The following is a 22,668-nucleotide window of genomic DNA, read 5'->3' as shown; positions in this document are numbered from 1 at the left end:
GCCTACCTGGGGAGGGGCATGGAGGGACTGAGGACCCCCAGGGTGGGGCACTCTATTTTACAGATTGCAAGCAGGGCTGGTGTTGAGAGACACTCCCCCCCTGGCCTAACGTGTACACAGAGTGGCCCAGGGGGAGCCACGGGCACGGGGCCAGGGAGGCTGGAGCCATGACAGAGTTGACAGAGTCACAAGGGTGGGGCTAGTGGGCACCATGGGCCTCTTTGTGGCCGTCTTCCTTTGTATTTTTAAAACATATTTTGTCCAACTGTAAAAGCAATGCCAGCTAAATCTACGTAGGCTGACTTGGAAAGATGCTCCTGGTGGATTGTTAAGTGAAAAGTGATTTGTAAAAATACTGGCCTCCCGTGACTCCGTATGTTCAAAAACAAATTTTCATTGATGGAATTTGCGAGCGTGTGAATGCAGGCAGCAAGTAACAGTGGCGCCCTCTGCTGGGAAAGGTGGGGAGCACTTCCACTTTGCCTTCTGCATGTGCGTTTACTAGAGCTTATCTTTCATTTGTCATTGAAAAATAACAGTTAGAAGTGAAAAAAAAAACATAAAGTAGTAAGTATCCGTTAAAAAAGATGCAGGACAGGGAGGAGAGATCCCTTCTCTCCCTATCAACTAGTATTTAGCATTTTAGTACAGTTCTTTCTAGAATGTTTCTCTTAAGGATTTTTGTAGTTTTACTTGCCATTAGAGCATGCATATGACTTCACATACTGCTCTTTCCTAATGGAGCAGCTTCGGATACACCTCTTCAGAATGTCATGTTTAAGGCCATCTCCAGTTGTCCCCGTTTCTGTTGTTAGTTCCCATGCACCCTCCACTCCTGACAGCCACCCGGGTCCAGCACACAAAGGACCCCACCCTCGGACATATCCAAGCTCCCTGACCTGCCACCCAACCCCGGACCTTTCATGGAAGCAGAGGTCAAGGGTGGTGGGAGGTAACAAGGCAGAGGGGTCCGAGGGGTCTCTGAGGGGGTGCCAAATGGAAGCAAATACCGTAAGAGGTGTGTCACCTGTGCTCCAGCAGACTTGAGATCAGAGGGACTTGAGTCCCAATACGGCCTCACGCTCATTGTGATCTTTCACCCCCCTCCCCGGTCTTTGGGATTGTAAGTTGAGGATAGTGACCTTGGGCAATTTTGAGGACCGTACGGGAGAGTGGAAGTAAGCACATTTTATATGGGAATGTGCTGGGAGATCTAGGAGGTAGTAGTTTTATTGTGGTGTCGGGCCTGTGTGTGGAGGAACCTGGCTGTGCCCTGGGCCTGAGCAGGGCTGAGCGAACGCCTGCTAAGTGGCTGCAGGCCAGGCCCCACCCTGCCCTCTGCCCCCCGGCCTTGACTAGTCAGAGCTCCTGGTTTTAAGCCACTGAAACCAGTGTCTAATTTGAACTTCAGTGGCCAAGGGGTAAGGAGAGTTCTGGGCCCCAGCAATGGCACTGCCTGCCTAGCATCCCCTGGAGAAGCATCCCCTCTTTCCCAGCGGTTCCAGCCAGAGTGCCAGGAAGGCCCCTGGGTCTCATGTGGGACAGGCAGAATCATGTGGCCTGGGCACGGTGCTCTGACTGACCAGGCAGGTGACCTGGAGCAACCAGGCGACATGCACTGAGAATGGCAGTCGGTGGTCCCCATAACAAAACTGGCCTGGCCGGAAGTCGGGGAGGGGAGGAGGGGGGATCCAATCAGCCTTCATGCCTCAAGGAGCCGGTGAGTAAAGAATGAGCCGGGAGAGTGGGCACCTGCCTGGACGCAGGGCCCTGAGTTCTTCCACCTCTGGCCCCCAGGAGGTAGGCGGTGGTGTGATGGGCAGGGCAGGGGAGGGCCAGGCATCTGGATGGGTCTGCAGGTTCCAGGGGCATGGAGGACGGGGACTTGAGGGGGGTCTGTCATACCTGGAGCCCGTAGGGGACTTTTCCAGGACTCAGGCCGGCCAGGGGCCCCTCCAGCCACCATCACAAGCCAGTGCCGCACCCAGCTGAGGCATTTCCTGTGCCCCGTGCCTAGATTGGGAAAGTCTGTGTGGAAAACTGCCAGGAGTTCAGCGGCATCCACGTGCAGTACAGGCTGCAGCTCTCCAGCACCAACTGCAGTGTCCTGGGGGTGGTCACCTCAGCCGAGGACACCACAGGGAACCTCTTCGTGAACGACACAGAAGCCCTGCAGCGGCCCGATTGCTCTCAACTCCGGTACACGGTAGTGGCTGCCGAACGGCCAACCCGCAAGCAGACCCAGGCCCTGCTGGTTGTCACCGTGGAGGGGACATGTGAGTGCCGGGGCCGCGTGGAGGATGGAGATGGGCAGGGTATGGTAGAGCCATGGGCTTCCCTCATAGAAGTGGCCTGGGCCTGCCCCCTTCACCCAATGGCAGTGCCCCTGGGCGCGAGTCTCCTTCCCTGCAAAATGAGACTAAGAGTGCCCGCTGCATAGCCAAGCGGGAAGGGTGACAAGGAGAAAGTATAAAACAGCTTAGCCCAGAGTGACTGAGTAGTGAAAGGTCACTATTCCCCGTCACCACTGCCAGTGCATTCTATACACGCCCTTGCTATAGGACTGCCAGATAAAATACAGGACCCTGGTTAAATTTAAATTTCAGGTAAGCAACAAGCAATTCTTGTTGTAAGTATGTCCCACACAACATTTGCAGACTTCCAAGTGTGTCGATGCAGTGTTAGGGATGTACTTACACAAAGCAAGCATTCAGTGTTCTCTCTGAAATTCAGGTGTAACCGTGCATGTGTGTCTTTGGCTGAGTGTAGCCCTGTCACATCCTCCCTCCATGCTTAGCCCAGTAGCTGCCCCACCCCTTGCTGTGACCGTGGTACCACCCTACTTCCTCAGTGGGCCCCATCACTGCCCTGTGCCCTGATGCAGAGGCACCCCCCCCCCCCACAGCCTCACCCATGAGAGAAGCTTGGCCAGTGCTTCCCTCTGCCCCTGGATGCTGGGTGGACACCGGGCCCAGGCCAGCCCTCTGTGACCAGCTTTCTGCCACCCCCAGATGTGGCTGAGGAGCCAGGCTGCCCCCTGTCCTGTGCAGTCAGCAAGAGACGCCCTGAATGTGAGGAGTGCGGCGGCCTGGGCTCTCTGACGGGCAGGTGCGAGTGGAGACAGGGAGATGGCAAAGGTAGGCCCCACGCAGAGCCAGGGGCCTGCGGCCAGGCGGGGGAGAGGGGTAATGGTGGCTGAGTGGAAATGGGGTCCATGTAGGCCCTGCCGGCCACTGTGATGGCCCTCCCCTCTCCACATGTGTTCTCCAGAACTTTGTCCCCGTTTGTAGTTCCTGATGTCAGGAGAGGGTGAGCATGAACACAGCACGGGCGGCACAAGGACGTGCAGTCTTCTCATCGCCATGGGACCACAGGTCCTCTTGGGTTTTGGAAGGTCTGGGCCAAAGTTGGGATGTGGCCCCAGGCAGTAGGGCTTGGGTGTAGATGGCAGCAAATTCTGAACTGTGCCCACCACCCCATGGATCCCACTCACAGATTCTCTGCTTGGGCCTCAGTTTGCTCCTTTAGGGGGTACAGGGTTGGCCTGGGAGGCCCTGGGGTGCCGCCCTTCTGGCTCTGGCCATCTGACCTTGTGGTAGTGACCAGCCTGCCGTGTGTCGTAGGAATCACCAGGAACTTCTCCACCTGCTCCCCCAGCATCAAGACCTGCCCCGACGGCCACTGTGATGCCGTAGAGAGCAGAAATGTCAACATCTGCCCCCAGGACTGCCTCCGTAAGCAACTACTGGGCCTGCAAGTTCAAGGGCCCCGGGTGGGTGGGAGTAGCCAGCGGGAGGGAGAGGCTTGGACTCCCACCTGCACTTCAGCCAGACAAGCCTCATGCCTGGATTTTTTTGCCAAGACTTTTTCTAACATTTCATTTGAACAAAGGGCTTTGCACCACCTCCTGCAAAAAAAAAAACAAAAAACAAAAAACAAAAACAAAAACAAAAACAAAAACAAAAAAAACCTCTGGAGACTGGTGCCTGGACCAACACTCCCCAGTGTCTCCCTGGGCAGCTCACATGGGTACAGCTCCCAACCCCTGATTGTCCTGGCTTCCTGCTGCCTCTTGTCTGCTTCTGAAAAGTAACTATGTGTGGACTTCAGCGAGGGCCCTGGACAGCCTGTGGGGGCCTTCTTCTACCAGCTGGGGCCACTGGATTGGGGGCAGACTGAGCTGATTCCTGCCCAGGTGACCCAGACTTCAGAGCTCACTACCCTTCCCACCCCCACCTACCCCCATGTCTCCCACCCACCCCACCCCCTGGCCTAATATGCTGACATCATGTGCAGAGGGACTGCTCATGCTTCTTCCTGGGTGGTCCTGGTTGGTTTGGTCACACCAGGAGGCTTAGTGGGCTACATCTGTCACCAGGGGGCGGCAGCATCATTGGTGGCCATGAGCCAGGGGAGCGCTGGGGGATTAAAGCTGGCTTCGGTATCTGCAACTGTTTCCCAGAGGAGAAGAAGTGCTTCTGCGAACCTGAAGACACCCAGGGTGAGTGGGTGGGGGACACTGCGGGGGCCATATGCAGGGCAGGGCTCCCCACACCTCCCTGAGCCCCAGCGAGCCAGGGAGGAAATTGCAGGAAGGCAAGTGAAACCCCGGGAGACCCTCCTCCTTCCCTCTGGGCCTCGGTTCCCTCATCTGTGCAGAGGCATCTAGGTCAGGGCCTCTACAGAGTAAGTTTTCTGCCCTGAAGTTTTATGGTAAAAGGTTGGGCTGGAAAATTCTTCACCTAGTAACTCCACATCTATTCAGTTTGTCCTTGTGCAGGGCCTTCTCTGGGCCCATGGCACCATCTGACTGGAACCCCACTCTCCCAGCCATAGCCTCCAGGTGCTCCTTCTGGGCCAGCAGGTGCGGGTAGGTGGCATGGGTCTGAGCACACGGGAAGCTTTTCTGCCTGGGCCCAGGGATGTTTTTCTTGTATTTGAGTTGTTGCGGCATGGCACTAGGCCCTGAGCCGCTTTCCTTCCCTCTCCCAGTTTTACAAAGAAAATACAGAATACACTGGGAACACAGCAGAGGAACCCTGCCTGCCTGCCTGCCAGCCCCCCGGCTGCCAGCATCCCAGGGCTAGCACAGTGCATACACTGCCTCTGCTGGGTGGCCTCGGGCAGGCTGCTTAAACCCCCTGTGCCTCCTGGCCCTTCCGTAGGAGGGTGATAGCAGTCTCCGCAGGGAAAGCGACCTGCCAAGCGGTCGGTGCCGTGTGAGTGTCTGCGTTATGCTCACGACTTCGCGCTGCCACACTTGCCGGGCCGCCCGCCTTGTCACAGCAGTCCTCCCGCTGCTGCGGTCATGCCATGCTGGTGCCCATTGGTATCGGGGCACCCTCGCAGAGCGCTGCCCCTCACGGCCGCCCCTGCCTGCAGAGCCGCTGTGTGACGAGCTCTGCCGCACGGTGATCGCGGCCGCTGTGCTCTTCTCCTTCGTCGTCTCCATGCTGCTCTCCACCTTCTGCATCCACCGCTACCACAAGAACGCCCACAAGCCACCCATTGCCTCTGCTGAGATGACCTTCCGCCGGCCTGCCCAGGCCTTCCCGGTCAGCTACTCCTCGTCCGGCGCCCGCCGGCCCTCTATGGACTCCATGGAGAACCAGGTCTCTGTGGACGCCTTCAAGATCCCGGTGAGGCTCCGCGCAGGACCTCCGCCTGGGAGGCAGCCCTCCTGGAGGCACTGTGGGTGACAGACACCCCAGGCCTGGGGAAGCTAGGAGGTGCGGGGAGGGGCACACGGGGTTTCCTGGTGCCACGTCCTGTAGCCCACAAGTGGCTAATGCATCCTCACTCACCAGGAAGACATCACAAGCAAGGCCCCAGCCTCCACGGAGCTGCCTTCCAAGGAGGGCAGAGGACATGGAGGCAGTTTAGCAGAGTGGAGAGTGATGGGTGCTCATTTAGGTGGACTGAGATTTGGGAGGGTGGGCCATGCCATACCTGATAGGCAACTGTCCTCCAGATGCCCCGAGGGCTGCGGGCTCCTCCCTGAGGAGGAATGTGGATTTTATTCCCAGAGGGTGGGGCCCTGGGGGCTGGGGGTTCAGCAGAGGAGGCCCATATTCTGCCTTCATTTCTGCAGGCTCCTCTGTTGGGGAGTCGCCGGGGTGGGTGCAGAAGTAGGAGCCCTGTGGGGGCACCTGGATGGCTCAGTGGGTTGAGCATCTGACCGACTCCGGTCATGATCTCACAGATGGTGTGTTCAAGCCCCGCTTTGGGCTCTGTGCTGACAGCTCAGAGCCTGGAGCCTGCTTCAGATTCTGTGCCTCCCTCTCTCTCTGCAGCTCCCTGGCTTGTGCTCTTTCTCTCTCAAAAGTAAATAAACGCTAAAAAAAAAAAAAAAAGAGAGAAGTAGGAGCCCTGTGATGAGGCACTGTCCTCAGCTAGGCGAGTGATGGCAGCAGGCAGGGGCTGGGCCAGGGTGGCAGCAGTAGGGAGGGGAGTTCATCTGTGGAGTGGAAGAGGGGGTGCCATGGGCCTCTGGGCCAGCTGTGGAGGAGGCAGGCCCGAGAGGACCCTAACTGGCTGGCTGATGGAGAGTGCCACCCAGAGCCGGCAGCCTCCCGATCCCCTTTCTCCATGGGAGGTCCTGGGCCTGCAGTCACTATGTGCTCCTGAGAGCCCCCGTCCTGGCCAGGCCTCCCCTCAACCTGCCATGCTTCTTCTGTATGCCTGCTGGCAGGTGCCACGGAGCTGGAAGCCAGGTTCTAAGAGGACCTGAGAAGAACACTCAGCGCCGAGGGTGCATGTGAACAGAGGCTCCCCACCCACGGCCTGGCAGCAAGCATCACAGAGTGTGCACCTTGACAGGGGTCACCGAGTAGGGAGCTCAGGAGTCACGGGGCCTTTGGCAGTGCCCAAGCAGGGCTGGGAGGTGGCTGGGGTTTGCAGGGGGCGCTACTCAAGGGTACTCCCCCTTAGTGAGGGTCTGGGCCACGGACGCCATCCCCAGCTGTCGCAGATACTGCGGCCTCCGTCCTGGCTTTCCTAGTTGTAGTCGCTCAGCAGACGGGGTCTGTGACCCCTGTCCCAGGAAGCATCTCAGCCTCGACAGCAGGCCTGTGGGATGAGCCACTTGAATCCTTTGTAAACCCAGGCAGTTTATGGTGAGGTGCACAGGAAGGACAGTGCCTGTGGGTGCTTGTGCAAGTGGACACACACCAATCTCAACCCACGTCCGCTTGGGCCCACGGCACAGAGAAGCCAGAGCCCAGCCTGAGGACCCTGACCAGCTCTACGGACATATTACGCAACTGCTGGACCTTACTTGTCTCTTGTATAAAGTGGGAAGAAACGTTAATGTCTTTTAAGAGGATCAAGTCAGTGCTATCTACACATGCTTAGTGCAGTTTCCGTGTGCAGTGAAAACTTCTCCAGTGCAGTGTGGGTTGAGGACACCAGGGTAACAGTGATGACATTGTCAACCCTGCCCCTGACTGTGGGTTCCTGGGGAACTTGAGGCAACACCAGCACGCCCGGCAGCTGGCCACCAGGGACCCTGGATGTGGTGCCGAGGGGAGGCTGCCTCTGCCCATGAAGAGCACGCACACCTGTACATGGGTGTTGGAAACCATGGTCCTGCTCAGCAGGGCATTGGGGCCCAGTGGTGTCATCTGTGTGGGTCAGATGAGTCTGGCAGATCACATCATAGCAGCGCCCCCAGGCCACACCCATACCCAGCTGCAGGGAGAGCTGGGGCAACAGACACCCACAGTGGCCCAGGAGGGAAGGTTCCTGATAGGCTTTGGCATCCCCAGTCAGAGTTCAAGGATGCAGAGCCAGGCTGGAGTCTGGGAAGGTGTCCCAGAGTAATCTGAGTTGGGTTTCAAGTGGGAAGGCAGGGTGGGTAGAGGGGAGCGTGGGAGGCATGGGGAACAGGTAGAGGCAGGTCCAGGGAAATGGCCAGTCCCATGGGAGGAGCAGTGTCTTCCACAGAGGAGGACGGAGGTTCCCAAGTAGCATGGTGGTACCTTTTCTGGAGCACCACACAGGGAAGTTGCCCTGGACGCTTCCATCCATAGCTGTGGGTCCTTGGCCAGGAGGCAGCTTGGGCCACTGGTGCCAATTCAGTCCTCTTGGGGGTCCAGGGGTTCTCTAGAGAGGACAGATTGGGACCTGGTCTGTGGGATGTCAGTGGCTTATGGGCCTGGTGTCCAAAGCAGAGGCAGCACTGGGAGGCTTGGGCTTAACTCCCAGGGAAGAGGCCACACTCCCATGTGAGTACCCCCTGGGTGCTAGGCTAGCCCTGAACCCCTTGTTTGAGAGACAAGGACATGGGCCTGGGAGGGCCCAAGGCATGTTCAGTAGACCAGGGATAAGCAAGGGTCCAGGCATCCAGAGTCCAGGCCATTCTGTGTCGGCACCTATCTTCCCATAAGGTGTGGGATCCTGCCCTCAGTGCAGGTGGGTGCCCATTGTCCGCAGGTTCAGGTGACCGTTGTTTACACACTGGTGCTTGCCCACGGTGGGGGGAGGGGGGGCTCACTTATGGGCCTTGCCGTCCTCTTTTCCTCTATCCTCACCAGCTTTCTCCTTTCTCTTCTTCTTCCTTCAACCCCACATAGGAGGATCCAAAGTGGGAATTCCCTCGAAAGAACTTGGTTCTTGGGAAAACCCTGGGAGAAGGCGAATTTGGAAAAGTGGTTAAGGCGACAGCCTTCCGGCTGAAAGGCAAAGCAGGGTACACAACCGTGGCCGTGAAGATGCTGAAAGGTACCTGTCAATGCATTGTGCACAGGTGGCTCTGCAGGAACCCCGAGGGCTGGACGAAGCCCCCCTGACAACCAGGGTGCTGGCAGCCAGCCGGGAGCCTTCTCCAGAGCCCCCCATTGCTATTCTTGAGGGGCTGCATTCTGGAGACCCCCGTCACGGATGAAATGGGCCAGGGTGGGCCCTGGAGAAACAGGGCAAGAGGACTTTCCTCGCTTGGAAGGCTCTAGAGTGGTATTGCTTTTGCATCAATATTGGGTAAAGATCTGAGTTTTTAAAAAATTAAAAGCCCTTTTTGTCTTGAACTGACAGCTCTCCCTCCCCAGTCTGCCCCATTCATTCCTCTCAGCCCCTGGGGTCCTGGTGAAGAAGCCACCTGTAGGGACTGGCCCCTGCCCCCTGGGGCCCTACCTGGCCTGTCCCTGTGGCCCTCAGCGAGGGCCCTGTGACCAGTCATGCCACAAGTTTGCCTCTAAGTGGGTATATGCTCACCTACCCATACGCAAACACTGGTGTCCACCCAGAGACTGGGTGGACGGTCCAGTGGCCCAAGGGCCCAGTGGCCATGCAGTGGGTGCAAGCTGGCAGATGTACATGAGAATTCTAGTGCCGCAGGTGGGGCTACACTGTGACAACCATTACCTGAACCAGTGGGTGCTTCTGAATGCTTACCTAGGCCCTCAGACTGGGGTCTCCCCATGCCCCCCTGAGGCTCCAGGAACTAAGGGGCCACACTGAGACCAGCCCAGGCCGCCACATGTGGGTCCTGACACCCTATCTCCCAGCCGCCCTCTCACTTCCAGTGTTCAGCCAGAGGACGCAATGTGGCCCAGCTGCCCCAGGAGGCCTGTTGAGCCCCAGCTTCTGACTCCACATCCCTCCCCTCGAGATTAGCCTCCTGCGGGGAGCCCAAGCCCAGCTCAGCCCACCCTCAGGACGCACGTGCTCAGCATGGTGAGAGGCCACCTCTGTGAAGCCTCATCGTCTTCAGCTTTCTTCAGGGCCTCACCCTCCTGTTGCGTGCTTGGTCGGCAGGTGTTTTAGGACACGGGACACGCGTCTCACCTTCCCGGGATTTATGAGGACGGTCTCTGTGCACCACTGTCCTTGAAAGATGACAACTGCAGGGAAATGCAGCCACTTCCACACACAGCCTGGTCCCAGGAGGGTTTCCATGGAAAGAGCCTGCCGATAAGGAAGTTTGCTCCTTAGGGTTGTTATTCCCCAGAAGCAGATGAGGCAGCTGTTGACCCTCTTACAGGCTGAGAGAAGCCCTGAATAGCAGGGTCTTTGGGGGCCTTGTCTAAACCTAGGTAGGCTGTCTGGGAAGGAGATAACCAGGGTCTGTGCAGACCCGTGATGTGGGTCAGTGACCCAGGGTGGTCACAGAGGGGGCTTCCAGAAGGGATTGGTTTGCAGCCTGCTCTGTTTACGTGCATTTCAGAGAACGCTTCCCCAAGTGAGCTGCGGGACCTGCTGTCAGAGTTCAACCTCCTGAAGCAGGTCAACCACCCACATGTCATCAAGCTGTACGGGGCCTGCAGCCAGGACGGTAAGGCCGGCCAAGGGACAGGCAGCTGCCCAGTGCAGGCTGGGGGCTCTGGGCTGCTTCGTTCTTCCTCCTTCCCCTTCCTTGTCCTCTCTGGCTCTGGCCCCACCCGAAGCCTGCATCCTCCCGCGTCAGTGAGAGGGTCAGGAAGGGCTGCTGCAGCGGTGTTTGCATGAGGCTCCTGCCCCCAGGCCTGCTGCAGCTGCACAGAGGTCTGTGGTGACATCCTGGTCTGTCAGCACCCTGCTCCAGGCAGAGCTCCAGGGCAGGGAGCCCTAGAAACAGATGGTATGTCCTGGGCACCTACTGGGGACTAGGAGTGTCGTGACCTCCAGGTGACCCCAAGCCCAGCCCTGCACGGTGAAGGCAGCGTCACCATCTCTCACATAAGGACACAGGAGATTGGCCTGGTCTGTGCTGCTCGAGGGCCTCTCGCTGTGTGTGCTCGTACACGCAGATGTGTGTGTGCTGGGGGAACGAGAGGGCAGGGTGCCCCAGGGAGAGGGCAGCAAGGACACTGATGGACACCAGCAGGACTCGAGGCTGGGCTTGGGACAAGACTGCAGCCTACGAGCTGCTGAGAACAGGGAGCAGGTGCCACACGAGGCTCCAGATCCTCTGCGTCCGTCAGCCGTCCCCAGCCTGTGCTGCAGCGGGGCCGAGGATGTAGAAAGACGTGACGTCCTGGCAGCAGGGGGCTGGCTCCCGGGGCAGCACTAGTAAGGCAGCCGCCTGCCTTAGGCACCCCAGGAGAAGGCTGAGCTCGGCCGCCCAGGGAGCCTCTTTGGCACGGCCGGCACAAAGAGGAGAGCAAGCCGTGCGAGAGTGAGCCGGGACTGAAATACGCGCTGCATGGCGCCCAGGCCACTGGCCAGAGAGGGCTGTGTCCTTGTGCCCACTTACTGGTGGGGGCAGAGCCTGCCTAGGGGCCCTGCAGCCTCCTCCCGGCCCAGGCTCTGCAGGTAGCCAGCTCACAGCCCCCTCTCTGCCCCCAGGCCCGCTCTTCCTCATTGTGGAGTATGCCAAGTACGGTTCCCTGCGGGGCTTCCTCCGAGAGAGCCGCAAGGCGGGGCCCGGCTACGTGGGCAGCGGAGGCAGCCGCAGCTCCAGCTACCTGGACAACCCCGAGGAGCGGGCCCTGACCATGGGCGACCTCATCTCCTTCGCCTGGCAGATCTCTCGGGGGATGCGGTACCTGGCTGAGATGAAGGTGTGTGCCTTGCCAGCCCGGGCCCCCACCACTTGCGCTGGGGCCCGGGCTTCAGGCGTCCCTGCTGCTGTCTTCCTTGCAGCTTGTGCATCGGGACTTGGCAGCCAGAAATGTCCTGGTAGCTGAGGGGCGGAAGATGAAGATTTCGGATTTTGGCCTGTCCCGAGACGTTTATGAAGAGGATTCCTATGTGAAGAGGAGCAAGGTACCGGGTCCCCAGGGGTGTGGCCCAGGGCTCCCAGAGGGGTTGGAGGGCGGTGGGGGGGGGGGGGGGCAGGGCTCCCGCAGTGGGCCTGGGCAGAGCCCTTAGAGCACCTGGGGAGGAGAGAGCAGATCGTTTTAGAGTATGAACTTCTAGCTGTCATCTTCAAATCCCTCCCTAATCGTGGGTCCCCAGAGACCCAGCTCAGGACTCGTCCCTGTGTCTGTTCCTTCTCTTCCTGAGGGCCACACCCGCCCTTTCAGAGCACCCCTGGGAAGCTGGGCCTGCAGCTTCTTTTGCTTTTCATCACCTTTGAAGGTCAGTTAGCGCTGCAGAAATGACAGTTCTCTTCTCCGCAGTTGTTCCCCTCCCTTCTACAGGATGAAAGGTCCCTTGTTTCCTCTGTGTAACTTAGCTCTTCGCTCAAAGGAGACTGAAGTCAATAAGCCTCACTGTGGCAGTCATTCTGGGCAGAAAGGAATGAACTGCGTTACAGGTGGGGGTTCCCCTGGAACAGGGTCCTGGGAACCCCTGGCTGGGTGACTTTGGAAGGCTCACAGGGAGGCCCTGGAGAGGGAGTCCAGAGACGCAACGTAGGATTCTTAGACGCTTTCTCCAAACCACTGGGATAGGTGGTTGGGGGCCCTTCTGGGGAAATTTGTGTCCCTGTATTGTCCAGGGCCCTGTGGCAGTTCCAAGTGATGTATAAGTGTGGGTGTTGCCTTCCTGGGGTCAAGGTTACATGCATGGGGCACCACGATGCCCATCTGGGCAGCCTGGCAGGGGGACATAGTTCCACTGCCCTCTCAGCCCCTCTCCTGTTGCCTCCTGGTGACCAGACAGGATCACTCCTGGGGCCTTTCAAGAGCCATGCCTACCGGCTTTCAGAACAGACACTGCTCAAAAAAAAATAGCACAGAAAGTGACCACATACACTTCAGGTTTGTTTTAAGGGATTAGGAGAAGCCCCGTGTCGCCACAGACTGTGAGGATGATGTCTCATTTTTTTCTGGGGTTTCTGTGGTTCTGTTTTGTTGTTTAAGCTTATTTATTTTGAGAGAGAGAGAGAGATCATGGGCTGGGGAGGGGCAGAAAGAGAGAGAGAATCCCAAACAGGTTCCGTGCCGTCAGCATAGAGCCCGACACGGGGCTTGAACTCACAAACTATGAGATCGTGACCCGAGCTGACATCAAGAGTTGGTCACTTAATGGGCTTAATGGCACCCCAGGCGCCTCTGGGGTTTCTGTTGTGACAGCATATCTCAGAACTGCTGAAGGGGAAGTGGAGAGGGGCCGCTTCCCCTATGGAGGGGTGTGGACACAGCCTTTCTATAGATGCACTGATCCCCCCAAAATGGCCTGTGTCAGGGAGCAGAGAAGTACAGACATCCAAGCACAAGGCCTCCTAGAGAGCACAGGCAGCAGGCAGTGTTGTTACGAACACTCACACCTCAGAAAGTCACACTTCGTGAAGGTTGGAAATCGTGAAGAATGCTTTCAAGAAAAAGAAACCGCAGTAAATTTTGCATTAAAATCGATCAACCACATTTTTGGTTGATTCTTGTCCTAAGACTTACCTACTAACTTGTTTCTCAAGTTGCACTGGAAAGCATTTGTTAGGTCTGACCCCAACAACTCTGCAGTGGGCGCAGTTTCTCAGCCCTGTTAGCACAGGGCTGTGGGATAAAATGATAGGGAAAAAAGAAGCCCCAAGACATGGAAACAGATTTCTTCTCTCAGGGCTTCTCAGAAAAGCCTTTAGTGTGTTGGTTTGCCTCAGAAGTCCCCAAGATGGAAACACTGGAAGTTGGTTTCCTGAACTCATTCACCCTCAGAAATCAGGAGGTCTTGCTGGATGGTGTTGTTGGCCCACACATTGGGCATCACCACCCAGGGCACCCCAGAGCCCTCCGGACCTGGCCCTAGGGAAACCTGGCTTGGGTGTGGTCTTGATTCCTTGGGTTTCTTCTCAGCAGGGATGTGATGCATGACGAGCACGCCCTGTGTAGCTGTGGGCAGGCCAGCTGACTCCCTCCAGCATCTCAGCTGTGCCTGGGAGACCAGAGTTCCAGCCCCTCTGAGGCTCTGCCGCCAGTTCTGTGCCTGGGAGCACTCTGGGCATTGCTCCTCAGCATCCTTCCAGAGCTGGAAATGCACGGGACATGGCCCCACACTCCCCACCCCCAGTTCCCAGGGTGTCAGAGCCATGTTAATGTCTTTCCGTCGTTCCCTTTTTAGGGTCGGATTCCAGTCAAATGGATGGCAATTGAGTCTCTTTTCGATCATATCTATACCACCCAAAGTGATGTGTAAGTATGGGTGTTGCCTTCCTGGGGTCAAGGTGACAATTTATAGGGCGCCACGATGCCCATCTGGGCAGCTTGGCTGGGGGGTCAACACTGGCCCCAACACTGGCTCATACCAACCATCTGCAGTGACCACCCCCCTGCCAAGTTGAGGGGCCTTCCTGTATTCATTCAGCAAATGGCAGGGGCCCACGCGGTGGTTCTGAGAGTCACAGTGGAATGCGTGAGAACAGTGAAGGGGTAACTGGAAATTTCCCTCACCATCCTCCTTGCCAGCCCCTCCCTCTCCTCCCTGGGCATCTTAGTGCCACGCAGGCCCAGCTGAACCGTTCCCGTCTGTGGGCCTGAGCGTGGGCTGGGCTCAGACAAGTCCTACCATAGGTAGGGTGGCCTTGGGTGAGTTGCTGGGTTGGCGTGTCCCAATCTGCTTGAAGAAAGGAACCAACACTCGGCCTTACAGGTCAAATCATAAGACCTGATAGTTTTCAAAAACACAGCAGACTTGTTTCTGAGTGTTCTTCCATCAACGCACATGCATTTCTTGAATCATGTGGGCTGAGAAAAGGCAGTTCCTAAACAGATTTAAGCAGCTGTGTTCGGATTACGTAAAGCTGACTGTAGACAGTTGGAAAAGGCAAAGGCAAAGGGTAATGAAGACACTGCAAGTCAGTTGGGTCGCACGGCCCCTGAGTAGCTCCTGAAGGTCCTGGCCTACAAGACCGTCTAGTGTTTTCCATGGTGTGCAGGCATATGCCTCTTATCTCTGTAAGTGGGCTCATGTGATGATGCTATTTTACAATGTGATTTTGGTCCCACTTCACGGTAAGTTCTCCCTCACAGTTAAATAATTTTCTGTGCCAGTGCTGTTTTTCTTTGAAGATTTTACGTTTCCAAGCCCACAGAAAAGGTGAAGGAATTGTACAGGCAGCCCCGTGGCCTCAGTCCCCGCCTCACGTGTTGGTGTACCTGCCCGGCTGCTCCGTGCTGTCTCTGGTGCTTTGGCGCATCTCCACAGGGCCAGCCAAGTACCCCTTGTGGGTGTGGGGGCCGAGCTGTGGCGGCGGCCTGGTGGGCCTTGTGCACGGCAGGCGTGAGAGCAGGGCAGGCAGCCGGCTCATCCCTACCTCCATTCCACATCCATCCACGCAGTCAGGCCCAAGCTGAAATCCGTGAGCACTTGGCTGGCTCTTTGCACTGGGGGCGCTGATGAGGTCAGCAACAGCTGGGGGGATGGACGTCTGGTCTGCTGAGAAGGGGACGCCGCTGGCCCAGTGCAGCCGCCCACTGGTTGTCTCACTCCCCTTAGGTGGTCCTTTGGTGTCCTGCTGTGGGAGATTGTGACTCTGGGGGGCAACCCCTACCCTGGGATCCCTCCGGAGCGGCTTTTCAACCTCCTGAAGACAGGCTACCGGATGGAGAGGCCCGACAACTGCAGTGAGGAGATGTGAGCAGGCTTTGCTTTGGCCCAGCCCCCCTCAGACACAGACAATGCACTCATTCCCTCGCTGTTCCTGAGCAGCCCTGGGCACGAGCCCACGGTGAACCAGGGAGTAGGCAGTAAGAGGGCAGAGCACACCAAGGCAGAAGGCTGAGAACCAGCACTGGGCACCATGGCAGGTGCTGGGGACCCTGACTCTGCTGGGAGCTGAGTGGGTTTCCTGTGGGTGGAGGCTTACATGGATGAGGGGCGGTAAGGCCAAGGAGAGGTGGTGGAAAGGATAAAAGGGTGCTTCAGACCCAGAGAGCAGCTTGAGCCCCAGGTCTGTCCCTGTCGGACACCTGGGGAGGGGCAGATAATTCAGAATGACCCTAGGAGTGCACACTGGGGAGGGCCCACATGGAGGCACAGAGGCCGGCAGGTGGCAGGCAGGAAGAGCCTGCCCCACAGCCCAAGAGTGCTGGAGTCTCCACATGGTAGTTCCAGCAGATGATTCTTAGAGGCCGGGCTGAGAACACATGGGAAAGGCACCACCATGGGCAGAAACAGGCCGGTCCATTCATTCAACAAAACCTGTCGTGTGCCTGCCACGGGCCTGGCTCAGGGCTAGATGAGGGAGTGCAGGGGTGAGTAGGTGCCACGTCCCTGGGCGGCTCAGGGCACACCCACGTGGCAGCCCTGGAGGCCCTGCAGCCAAGCCCGGGCCCCAGGGAAATGAGGAAGTGAGGACGGCCCAAGGCAGAGGTGTGGTTGGCAGAAGCTTTTGTTTGTTTCCATAACCAGTTCATACTTGATAAGAGTTTAAGGACTAGCCCCCGTAGTGAGCATGGCATCCTGTCAGCTGTTTACCAACATCTTTGAAAAGGAAGGGAAAACAAATCTCTTTCAAGGGCAAGGAGACCCACAGGATGCTGGACCACAGCACCAGGCACCCTGACCCCCTAACGACCCTCGGATCTTGGCTCAGCTCAGCGAAGGATGTCCAATGATGCAGAAACAGCTTTGGGGTTTGAGAACAGAGCCCTGTGGGCCCAGGGCACCGTGCTGGGTATGGCGGCTATGATTGGGCAGTTCATGCTGGGTCATAACTGCTCATCTGTGCTTCCCGCCAGGTACGGTCTCATGCTGCAGTGTTGGAAGCAGGAACCAGACAAGAGGCCAGTGTTTGCTGACATCAGCAAAGACCTGGAAAAGATGATGGTTAAGAACAGAGTGAGTACCTGGAGCTAATTCCTGGCGTTGCCCACCTGCAGGCGGAACATGGCAGTGGGGGGACTCCAGCCTCACCCCTGTTCTGTGGAGTTCCCAGTGCAGGGCCAGAGCAAGGCCGTACAAAGGGAGATGGTCGTGCCATCCCCTGAAGGCAGCCAGCACCTGAACCCTTCTCCTTGAGCCAGGCCCCTTCTCAAATCATAAAGAAACCAAGATTCTTCCCTTTATGCTTAGAGCTGTCCACAGACAGGTGTAGGAAGCAAATATTCCAAAGTCAAACAACATCATTTTCAGTAAAGAAACAAGTCATCAGAGTAGAGCTGCGAGGGGCCCGGCAGGGGGTTGGAAGTGGCTAGAGAGTGGTGGGGACTGCGGCCAACAGGAGCACGCCAGCCCCTCTAAAGGACCTCTCGTTGTAGCCACACATAATCTATAGGAATATGAGTACCAGAGTGCCTAGTCTTCTGAATTTTAAAGAATATTTATGCACGATCTCGCTGTCCGTGAGTTCGAGCCCCGCATCAGGCTCTGGGCTGATGGCTCAGAGCCTGGAGCCTGTTTCCGATTCTGTGTCTCCCTCTCTCTCTGCCCCTCCCCCGTTCATGCTCTGTCTCTCTCTGTCCCAAAAATAAATAAAAAATGTTGAAAAAAAATTTAAAAAAAAAAGAGAATATTTATGTAAAGCTTTCCAGTTTTTTTTAATGCTTATTTATTTTTGAGAGAGAGAGACAGAGCTTGAGCAGGGGAGGGCCCAGAGAGAGGGGGAAACACAGAATCTGAAGCAGGCTCCAGGCAAGCCGTCAGCACACAGCCCGACACAGGGTCTGAACTCACAAACCATGAGATCAAGACCTGAGCCAAAGTTGGACGCTTAACCCACAGCCACCAGGCACCCCTGAAGCTTTCCAGTTTTTAATGTTAGTAACTCATTTAAATTTCCAACAGCTGGGGCGCCTGGGTGGCTCATTTGATTAAGCTTGAAACTCTTGATTGCGACTCGGGCCATGATCTCACAATCAGAATCAAGCCCCGGGTCAGACACTCTGCCCCTCCCCCGCTTGTGCTCTTTGCATTCTCCCTCTCTCTCTCTTTCAAAATAAATAAATAAATACTTCCAAAAGCTCAGTCTGGTCCAAATAAATCATATCTGGGAGACTAAGTTCAGCCCATATGCCTCTGGGTTACAACTCTGTAGGTAAACGAGACAGCCGACAAGTTTCAATTAATATTTATTGAGCAACTGCTATGTACCATTTTCTGTCTCAGATGCTGGGGATACAAGTAAACGATACAGACACAGATCTTACCTTCAGGGTTTCAGGGTTTCATCTTTACCTTGGCACATTTACTAAAAATTGGCATTTCTTCAAACACAAAAACAAATGTGCCAGGTGTAGGCCGCTTGTAATAAAACCTAACATCAGGGTACCATTTGGGCCAAGTCTCCAAATCCTGTGAACGCAGGATTACCTTAAATAAAAATAACAGGTGATGCCAAGAGAGCCAACCTTCCTAGAGAAGCATCCAGGAAAATGCTACAACTGTTCTTTACACATTTAACCAGGGCAGTGGAAGTGGCAGGCACTGAGAAATCATCATGCTTGGGAGCTAAAGCCCAGAACAGCCTCCTATGCAAAACCCACGTCAATGACTTCAGATTTCTGAGTCCTGATGCTCTGTTCTAGATGGGAGTCCTCAGAGGAAAGCTGAAAAATGTTAGCAGGTCAGAGATGCTTCTTGGCACTCGCACATGAGTAATGGGGCTGCAGTGAGCTCTCCCAGATCCTTGGGTTTGGTAAAATGGGCCGGTTCCCCAGTGCTGGATGTAGTAACCCACCCCCTTCCCGCATGTTGCAGAGGTAAGACTAGGCAATGAAGGAGCACATTTCTGTCCCAGGCAGGTGACTTTCTAGAGGGAGCAATGAGGGCTGTGGAGCAATGCCAGCAAAGCAGAGACTGGGAGGGCTCAGTGCTGGCTGTCTGGCAAGGGGCTCAGGTCGTGAGGAGAGGCTAGTAGGCCAGCATGAGGTGGGACTCAGCCAGTGAGTCTGCCTTTGGGAGGAAAGGAGCAGGGGCCATGTCCAGTAGTGACCCACGCTGGGATGACCAACTATCTCTGTCTTCCAGGACTACTTGGACCTGGCTGCCTCCACCCCATCCGACTCCCTGCTTTATGACGACGGCCTCTCGGAGGAGGAGACGCCCCTGGTGGACTGTAATAATGCTCCCCTCCCTCGAGCCCTCCCCTCCACGTGGATTGAAAACAAACTCTATGGTAGAATTTCACATGCATTTACTAGATTCTAGCAACATCGTTCCTCTCTGCACTATCCTTACTCTCTGTAATGCTTTTTAAGAGTGTTTCTGGTCTGAATGAAACCAAAGTTCTCTCTGAACCTTTTTATTTGTAAATGTCTGACTTTGCATCCGTTTACATTCAGGCATTTTTGAAACTGTGTGTGTTTTTTTTTTTTTAAAGGATGTGAAAATAAGTATACTTACCACACTGCCTAGCAACTTATGACAATAGAAAAGAAAGAGCTGGGCAGAATTCTCAGGGGATATTGAGAAAATGATAAACAAGTCATTTCTGGGTGGGTATGCATCGAGTCATAGTACTTCTAATTTAACTACTGGGATAAATTTACCCAATCTGGGGAGGCATTTCATTCAGACAGGAGGAGCCGGCACCACCCCGCCTGCACTGAGGGCACAGCCTGTGGTCACTCCCAGAACCCATCTGGGTGGGCAGGTGGCTCTTGGGAGGCCACTCCGTACTAGGCAGCTCAGCCCAGCCCACATGCCCACCATCAGGGAGGACACATGAAGACTGCTGTTTTCACATCCTTTGCGTTACACACCGTCATGACAGTTGTCACTTATGAAGTCAGTGCTACAAGCTGGAGCAAATGCTTTTGAAAGAACATAGTCTGTGGTGCTGTGGTCTTGCAATGGACAGTAAATACGGTTCTTGCCAAAACTCCTTCTTTTGTCTTTGATTAAATACTTGAAAATTTTTTCTGTTTCCTAACTTGATCATTGATTGCTTTTAAATCTTGGAGTGTCAAGCAGTTTTCAGCCGAGATTGTTCCTTTTGCATGCCTCCTGAGTCACTGATTCCTTGCTGGCTTTGGGTCTGGTGCCACACACCATTGTCTTGTCGACGCTGTGGGGCTCGCCCGTGCACACCCTTGATTTGGAAGATTCTCTCCTCCGTGGTGGGTTTGGATGGAAGATGAGTAGGCTTCTTTACATTAGAAAACTTTTTATAGAAGCTTCCCACTGCAGTGAGCCCTTTAATTCAGCAATGCTTTATGCTGCCTTAGAAAAAGACTTAAGCAGGTCAACAAATATTTATATCAGATTTGGGAGTTCGAAGCTTATAAAAGTCAAAATTGGGAGTTTCTGTTAAGTTACAGTTACCAAGAGAGCACGTGATATTTCCCCCCAAATATGACAGTGTTTTGGAAACCCGGAGCACGAAACCATTCATGTAATTGGCACAGAAAACCAGAAAGTTTGGTTTGAACCTCAAAGGGAGTTTTGCCAAGGCCTTACTGTCTGCACATGAAGTTTTGGTTCTTCAGTGCAGAGCAAATGATCTGTTTTCATTTTTAGGCATGTCAGACCCGAACTGGCCTGAAGAGAGTCCTGTACCACTCACGAGAGCTGATGGCACTAACACTGTGTGTCCAAGATATGCAAATGATAGTGTATATGCTAACTGGATGGTTTCACCCTCAGCGGCACAATTAATGGACGCATTTGATAGTTAACATTTCTTTGTGAAAGGTAATGGACTCACAAGGGGAAGAAACATGCCGAGAACAGAAAGTCTGCCGGCCCCTCCTTTGTGCACTTCACACTGGCTGGTGATTTTCCCTCCTGGCAGACGTAGCGTGCTGGACCAGAGTTCTGAGTCCAGCCTTTAGGTATTCCTTCCTCTCCAGCCCTTGGCAGTGCTCTGTGTTGGTCTGTGTTCATCAGTGACCACCACACCCTGTGCTCAGACGTGTGGGTCCCTCACTCACTACCTGAGCGGTTTGATTTTTCTTGTTGCCAGCAAACAAGGCAACACGATTTAAACATGAAGCACACACACCAAAAAAGGCAGCAGGAAAAAAAAAAAAAAACTGGCCCAAATGACACATCCTTGTTCAGAACAAGAAGCCCAGCAAGGCCCTATCGTGGTATCGAACCCTTGGCCAGGGCTGGAGGGGACAAGGGGACCTTGGGACAGGCCTCAGCTCAGCATTTGAGATCCTGGGAGCGGTTTGTTTTTGGTTTTTGTTTTTTAATCGTGTAACCTTTTCTTAGGAAGACATTTGATTTTTATCATGATTTAAATGGATTCTTCAATTTAGCACAATAGATTTGATGCCATATTTGCTATGTAGATAGGCGGTGTGAGAGGACAGGGCTCACTGGACACTTCACTGTTGTTCCCATCACTGAGTTATCACTACCTTCTGGCAAGAACAGAATGAAGAAGAGGGCATCTGAGTGGAGTGGCCTCCCGTCCCGGGATTGCTAACAGCCGAGACTCGGCTGCCATGAATCCCACCCTGCCAGCCCCCAGGGTGCCGCATCCGTCCAGTGCCAGAAAGCGGTGCCTCATCTCGCACATTAGGAGTGGGTGGGGTTAGTGCGCAGTTTAAAAGGGACAGTTCAGCTAGTTCTGTTAGAAGTAACGTTGACAGTGACCGAGGATTGCTACCCTTCTGATCACAGTTCTGATGCGGAAAAGACAATGTTTTGGCTCTCATAGAGCTTGTGTGAAAAGGTACGTGTATCCATTCATTCTGTGTTTGTAACTCAATGCTGCTATATAGCAAGACGTTTTGTTTATTAGATTCTGACCATGACTCATAAGCTTCTTGTCATTCTTCACTGCTTGTTTGTGGTCACAGACACTCAGTGCCCCTCCCATCTTGTGGAGGCGGCTTTCGGGAAGTCCCCGACAGCTCTTCTGTCTGTAACTTTGCAGGAGAGGGTCGGTTACCAACACACTGCCTGGTCTTCAGACTTAAAGCACTGTGAGAGATTGACAGTAGCCTCATCCAAATACTGTATCCTACAGGCATTTCACAAAAGCAATGAAATGGGGGCATTTTTGTGGCCAAGAAGGCTTGGATGAGTATGTATCAGAGCCTCGTGATGTGTGTGTATGTGTATGTGTGTGTACACACACCCAGAGAGAGCGCTGGAAAAACACTTACTGGAGATGGAACATGGCTTTAGTTTAGGCCGTTTTTTAGATGCACTGTGATGAATTCTGTTACAAGTATCTAGTTGTGGTAAACTTTCGGTTTTCAGATGTGCTTAATGATAGTCTTAGCAATGCAAAAGTAAGGAGAAACTCTCTCACCTAATTAAAAATACCTTCCCAATAAGTGCGAGTTGCCACAGTAGGTTTGTTCTTGGCAGGGTGAGAACTCCAGGTCAAACTGGCTGACCCAGTGATGGGGAATTAACTCTTGACCAATAATCTAATTGTCTATTCCTGAGTTTTAACAGCATTCATATTTACTGGTCCTATCAGACAATTTTCATATACATATACACAGGAGTTACTAAGTATTAAATATTACTGGCTGTAAGTAGCAATCTGTCAGTTATTAAAGTTTGTAAAATCTATTTATGAAAGGTTATTAAACCATACCATGTTAATTTGCTTTTGTAATCAAGGTGACTAAGAACATAATTTCAGTTATGTAAATAAAATTGTGTGTCATAAAATGTGTAAACTTCTTTTCTCTTTTTAACTTCCCAGTTGGAAACCTCAGGTTTCTGATTTTGAAGTTTCAATATAAGGATTGAAGTATTACAGGGAAATCTGTTGTATTTATTGACTTGTCTCACCCATTAATGTATGTGATGAGGCCCGTTTATGGCAACAGTTAAAACTCCTCTAACTCTGCCATTCAGGAAATTCCTTCCTTTATGTTTCCTTCCCTAAAATAGAGTAGCAGCCAGTCTAGTTCAGGTATTTGTGGCTTTCTGGCAGTTTTTCTGTGGCTTATTTCTTGAAAC

General features: G+C 54.4%; 1 protein-coding gene across 1 annotated transcript in view; it reads left to right on the top strand.

The window, feature by feature from the left end:
- Positions 1-22,374, top strand: part of RET (ret proto-oncogene) — a 53,332-nt gene extending 30,958 nt beyond the window's left edge. The window contains exons 7-20 of the mRNA XM_043596936.1: positions 2,018-2,276; positions 3,012-3,137; positions 3,624-3,734; positions 4,379-4,501; positions 5,383-5,639; positions 8,574-8,721; positions 10,163-10,270; positions 11,263-11,477; positions 11,560-11,682; positions 13,918-13,988; positions 15,292-15,429; positions 16,536-16,635; positions 18,763-18,910; positions 20,254-22,374. Coding sequence (XP_043452871.1) covers positions 2,018-2,276; positions 3,012-3,137; positions 3,624-3,734; positions 4,379-4,501; positions 5,383-5,639; positions 8,574-8,721; positions 10,163-10,270; positions 11,263-11,477; positions 11,560-11,682; positions 13,918-13,988; positions 15,292-15,429; positions 16,536-16,635; positions 18,763-18,910; positions 20,254-20,411 — 2,085 coding nt within the window. The 3' untranslated portion in view covers positions 20,412-22,374. The remainder of the gene's footprint in view (positions 1-2,017; positions 2,277-3,011; positions 3,138-3,623; positions 3,735-4,378; positions 4,502-5,382; positions 5,640-8,573; positions 8,722-10,162; positions 10,271-11,262; positions 11,478-11,559; positions 11,683-13,917; positions 13,989-15,291; positions 15,430-16,535; positions 16,636-18,762; positions 18,911-20,253) is intronic.
- Positions 22,375-22,668: the final 294 nt, after the last annotated feature.

The sequence above is a fragment of the Prionailurus bengalensis genome, chromosome D2 (assembly GCF_016509475.1).
Source record: "Prionailurus bengalensis isolate Pbe53 chromosome D2, Fcat_Pben_1.1_paternal_pri, whole genome shotgun sequence".
Taxonomy (NCBI): Eukaryota; Metazoa; Chordata; class Mammalia; order Carnivora; family Felidae; genus Prionailurus; species Prionailurus bengalensis.
This window is presented reverse-complemented; position numbering and strand designations above follow the sequence as displayed.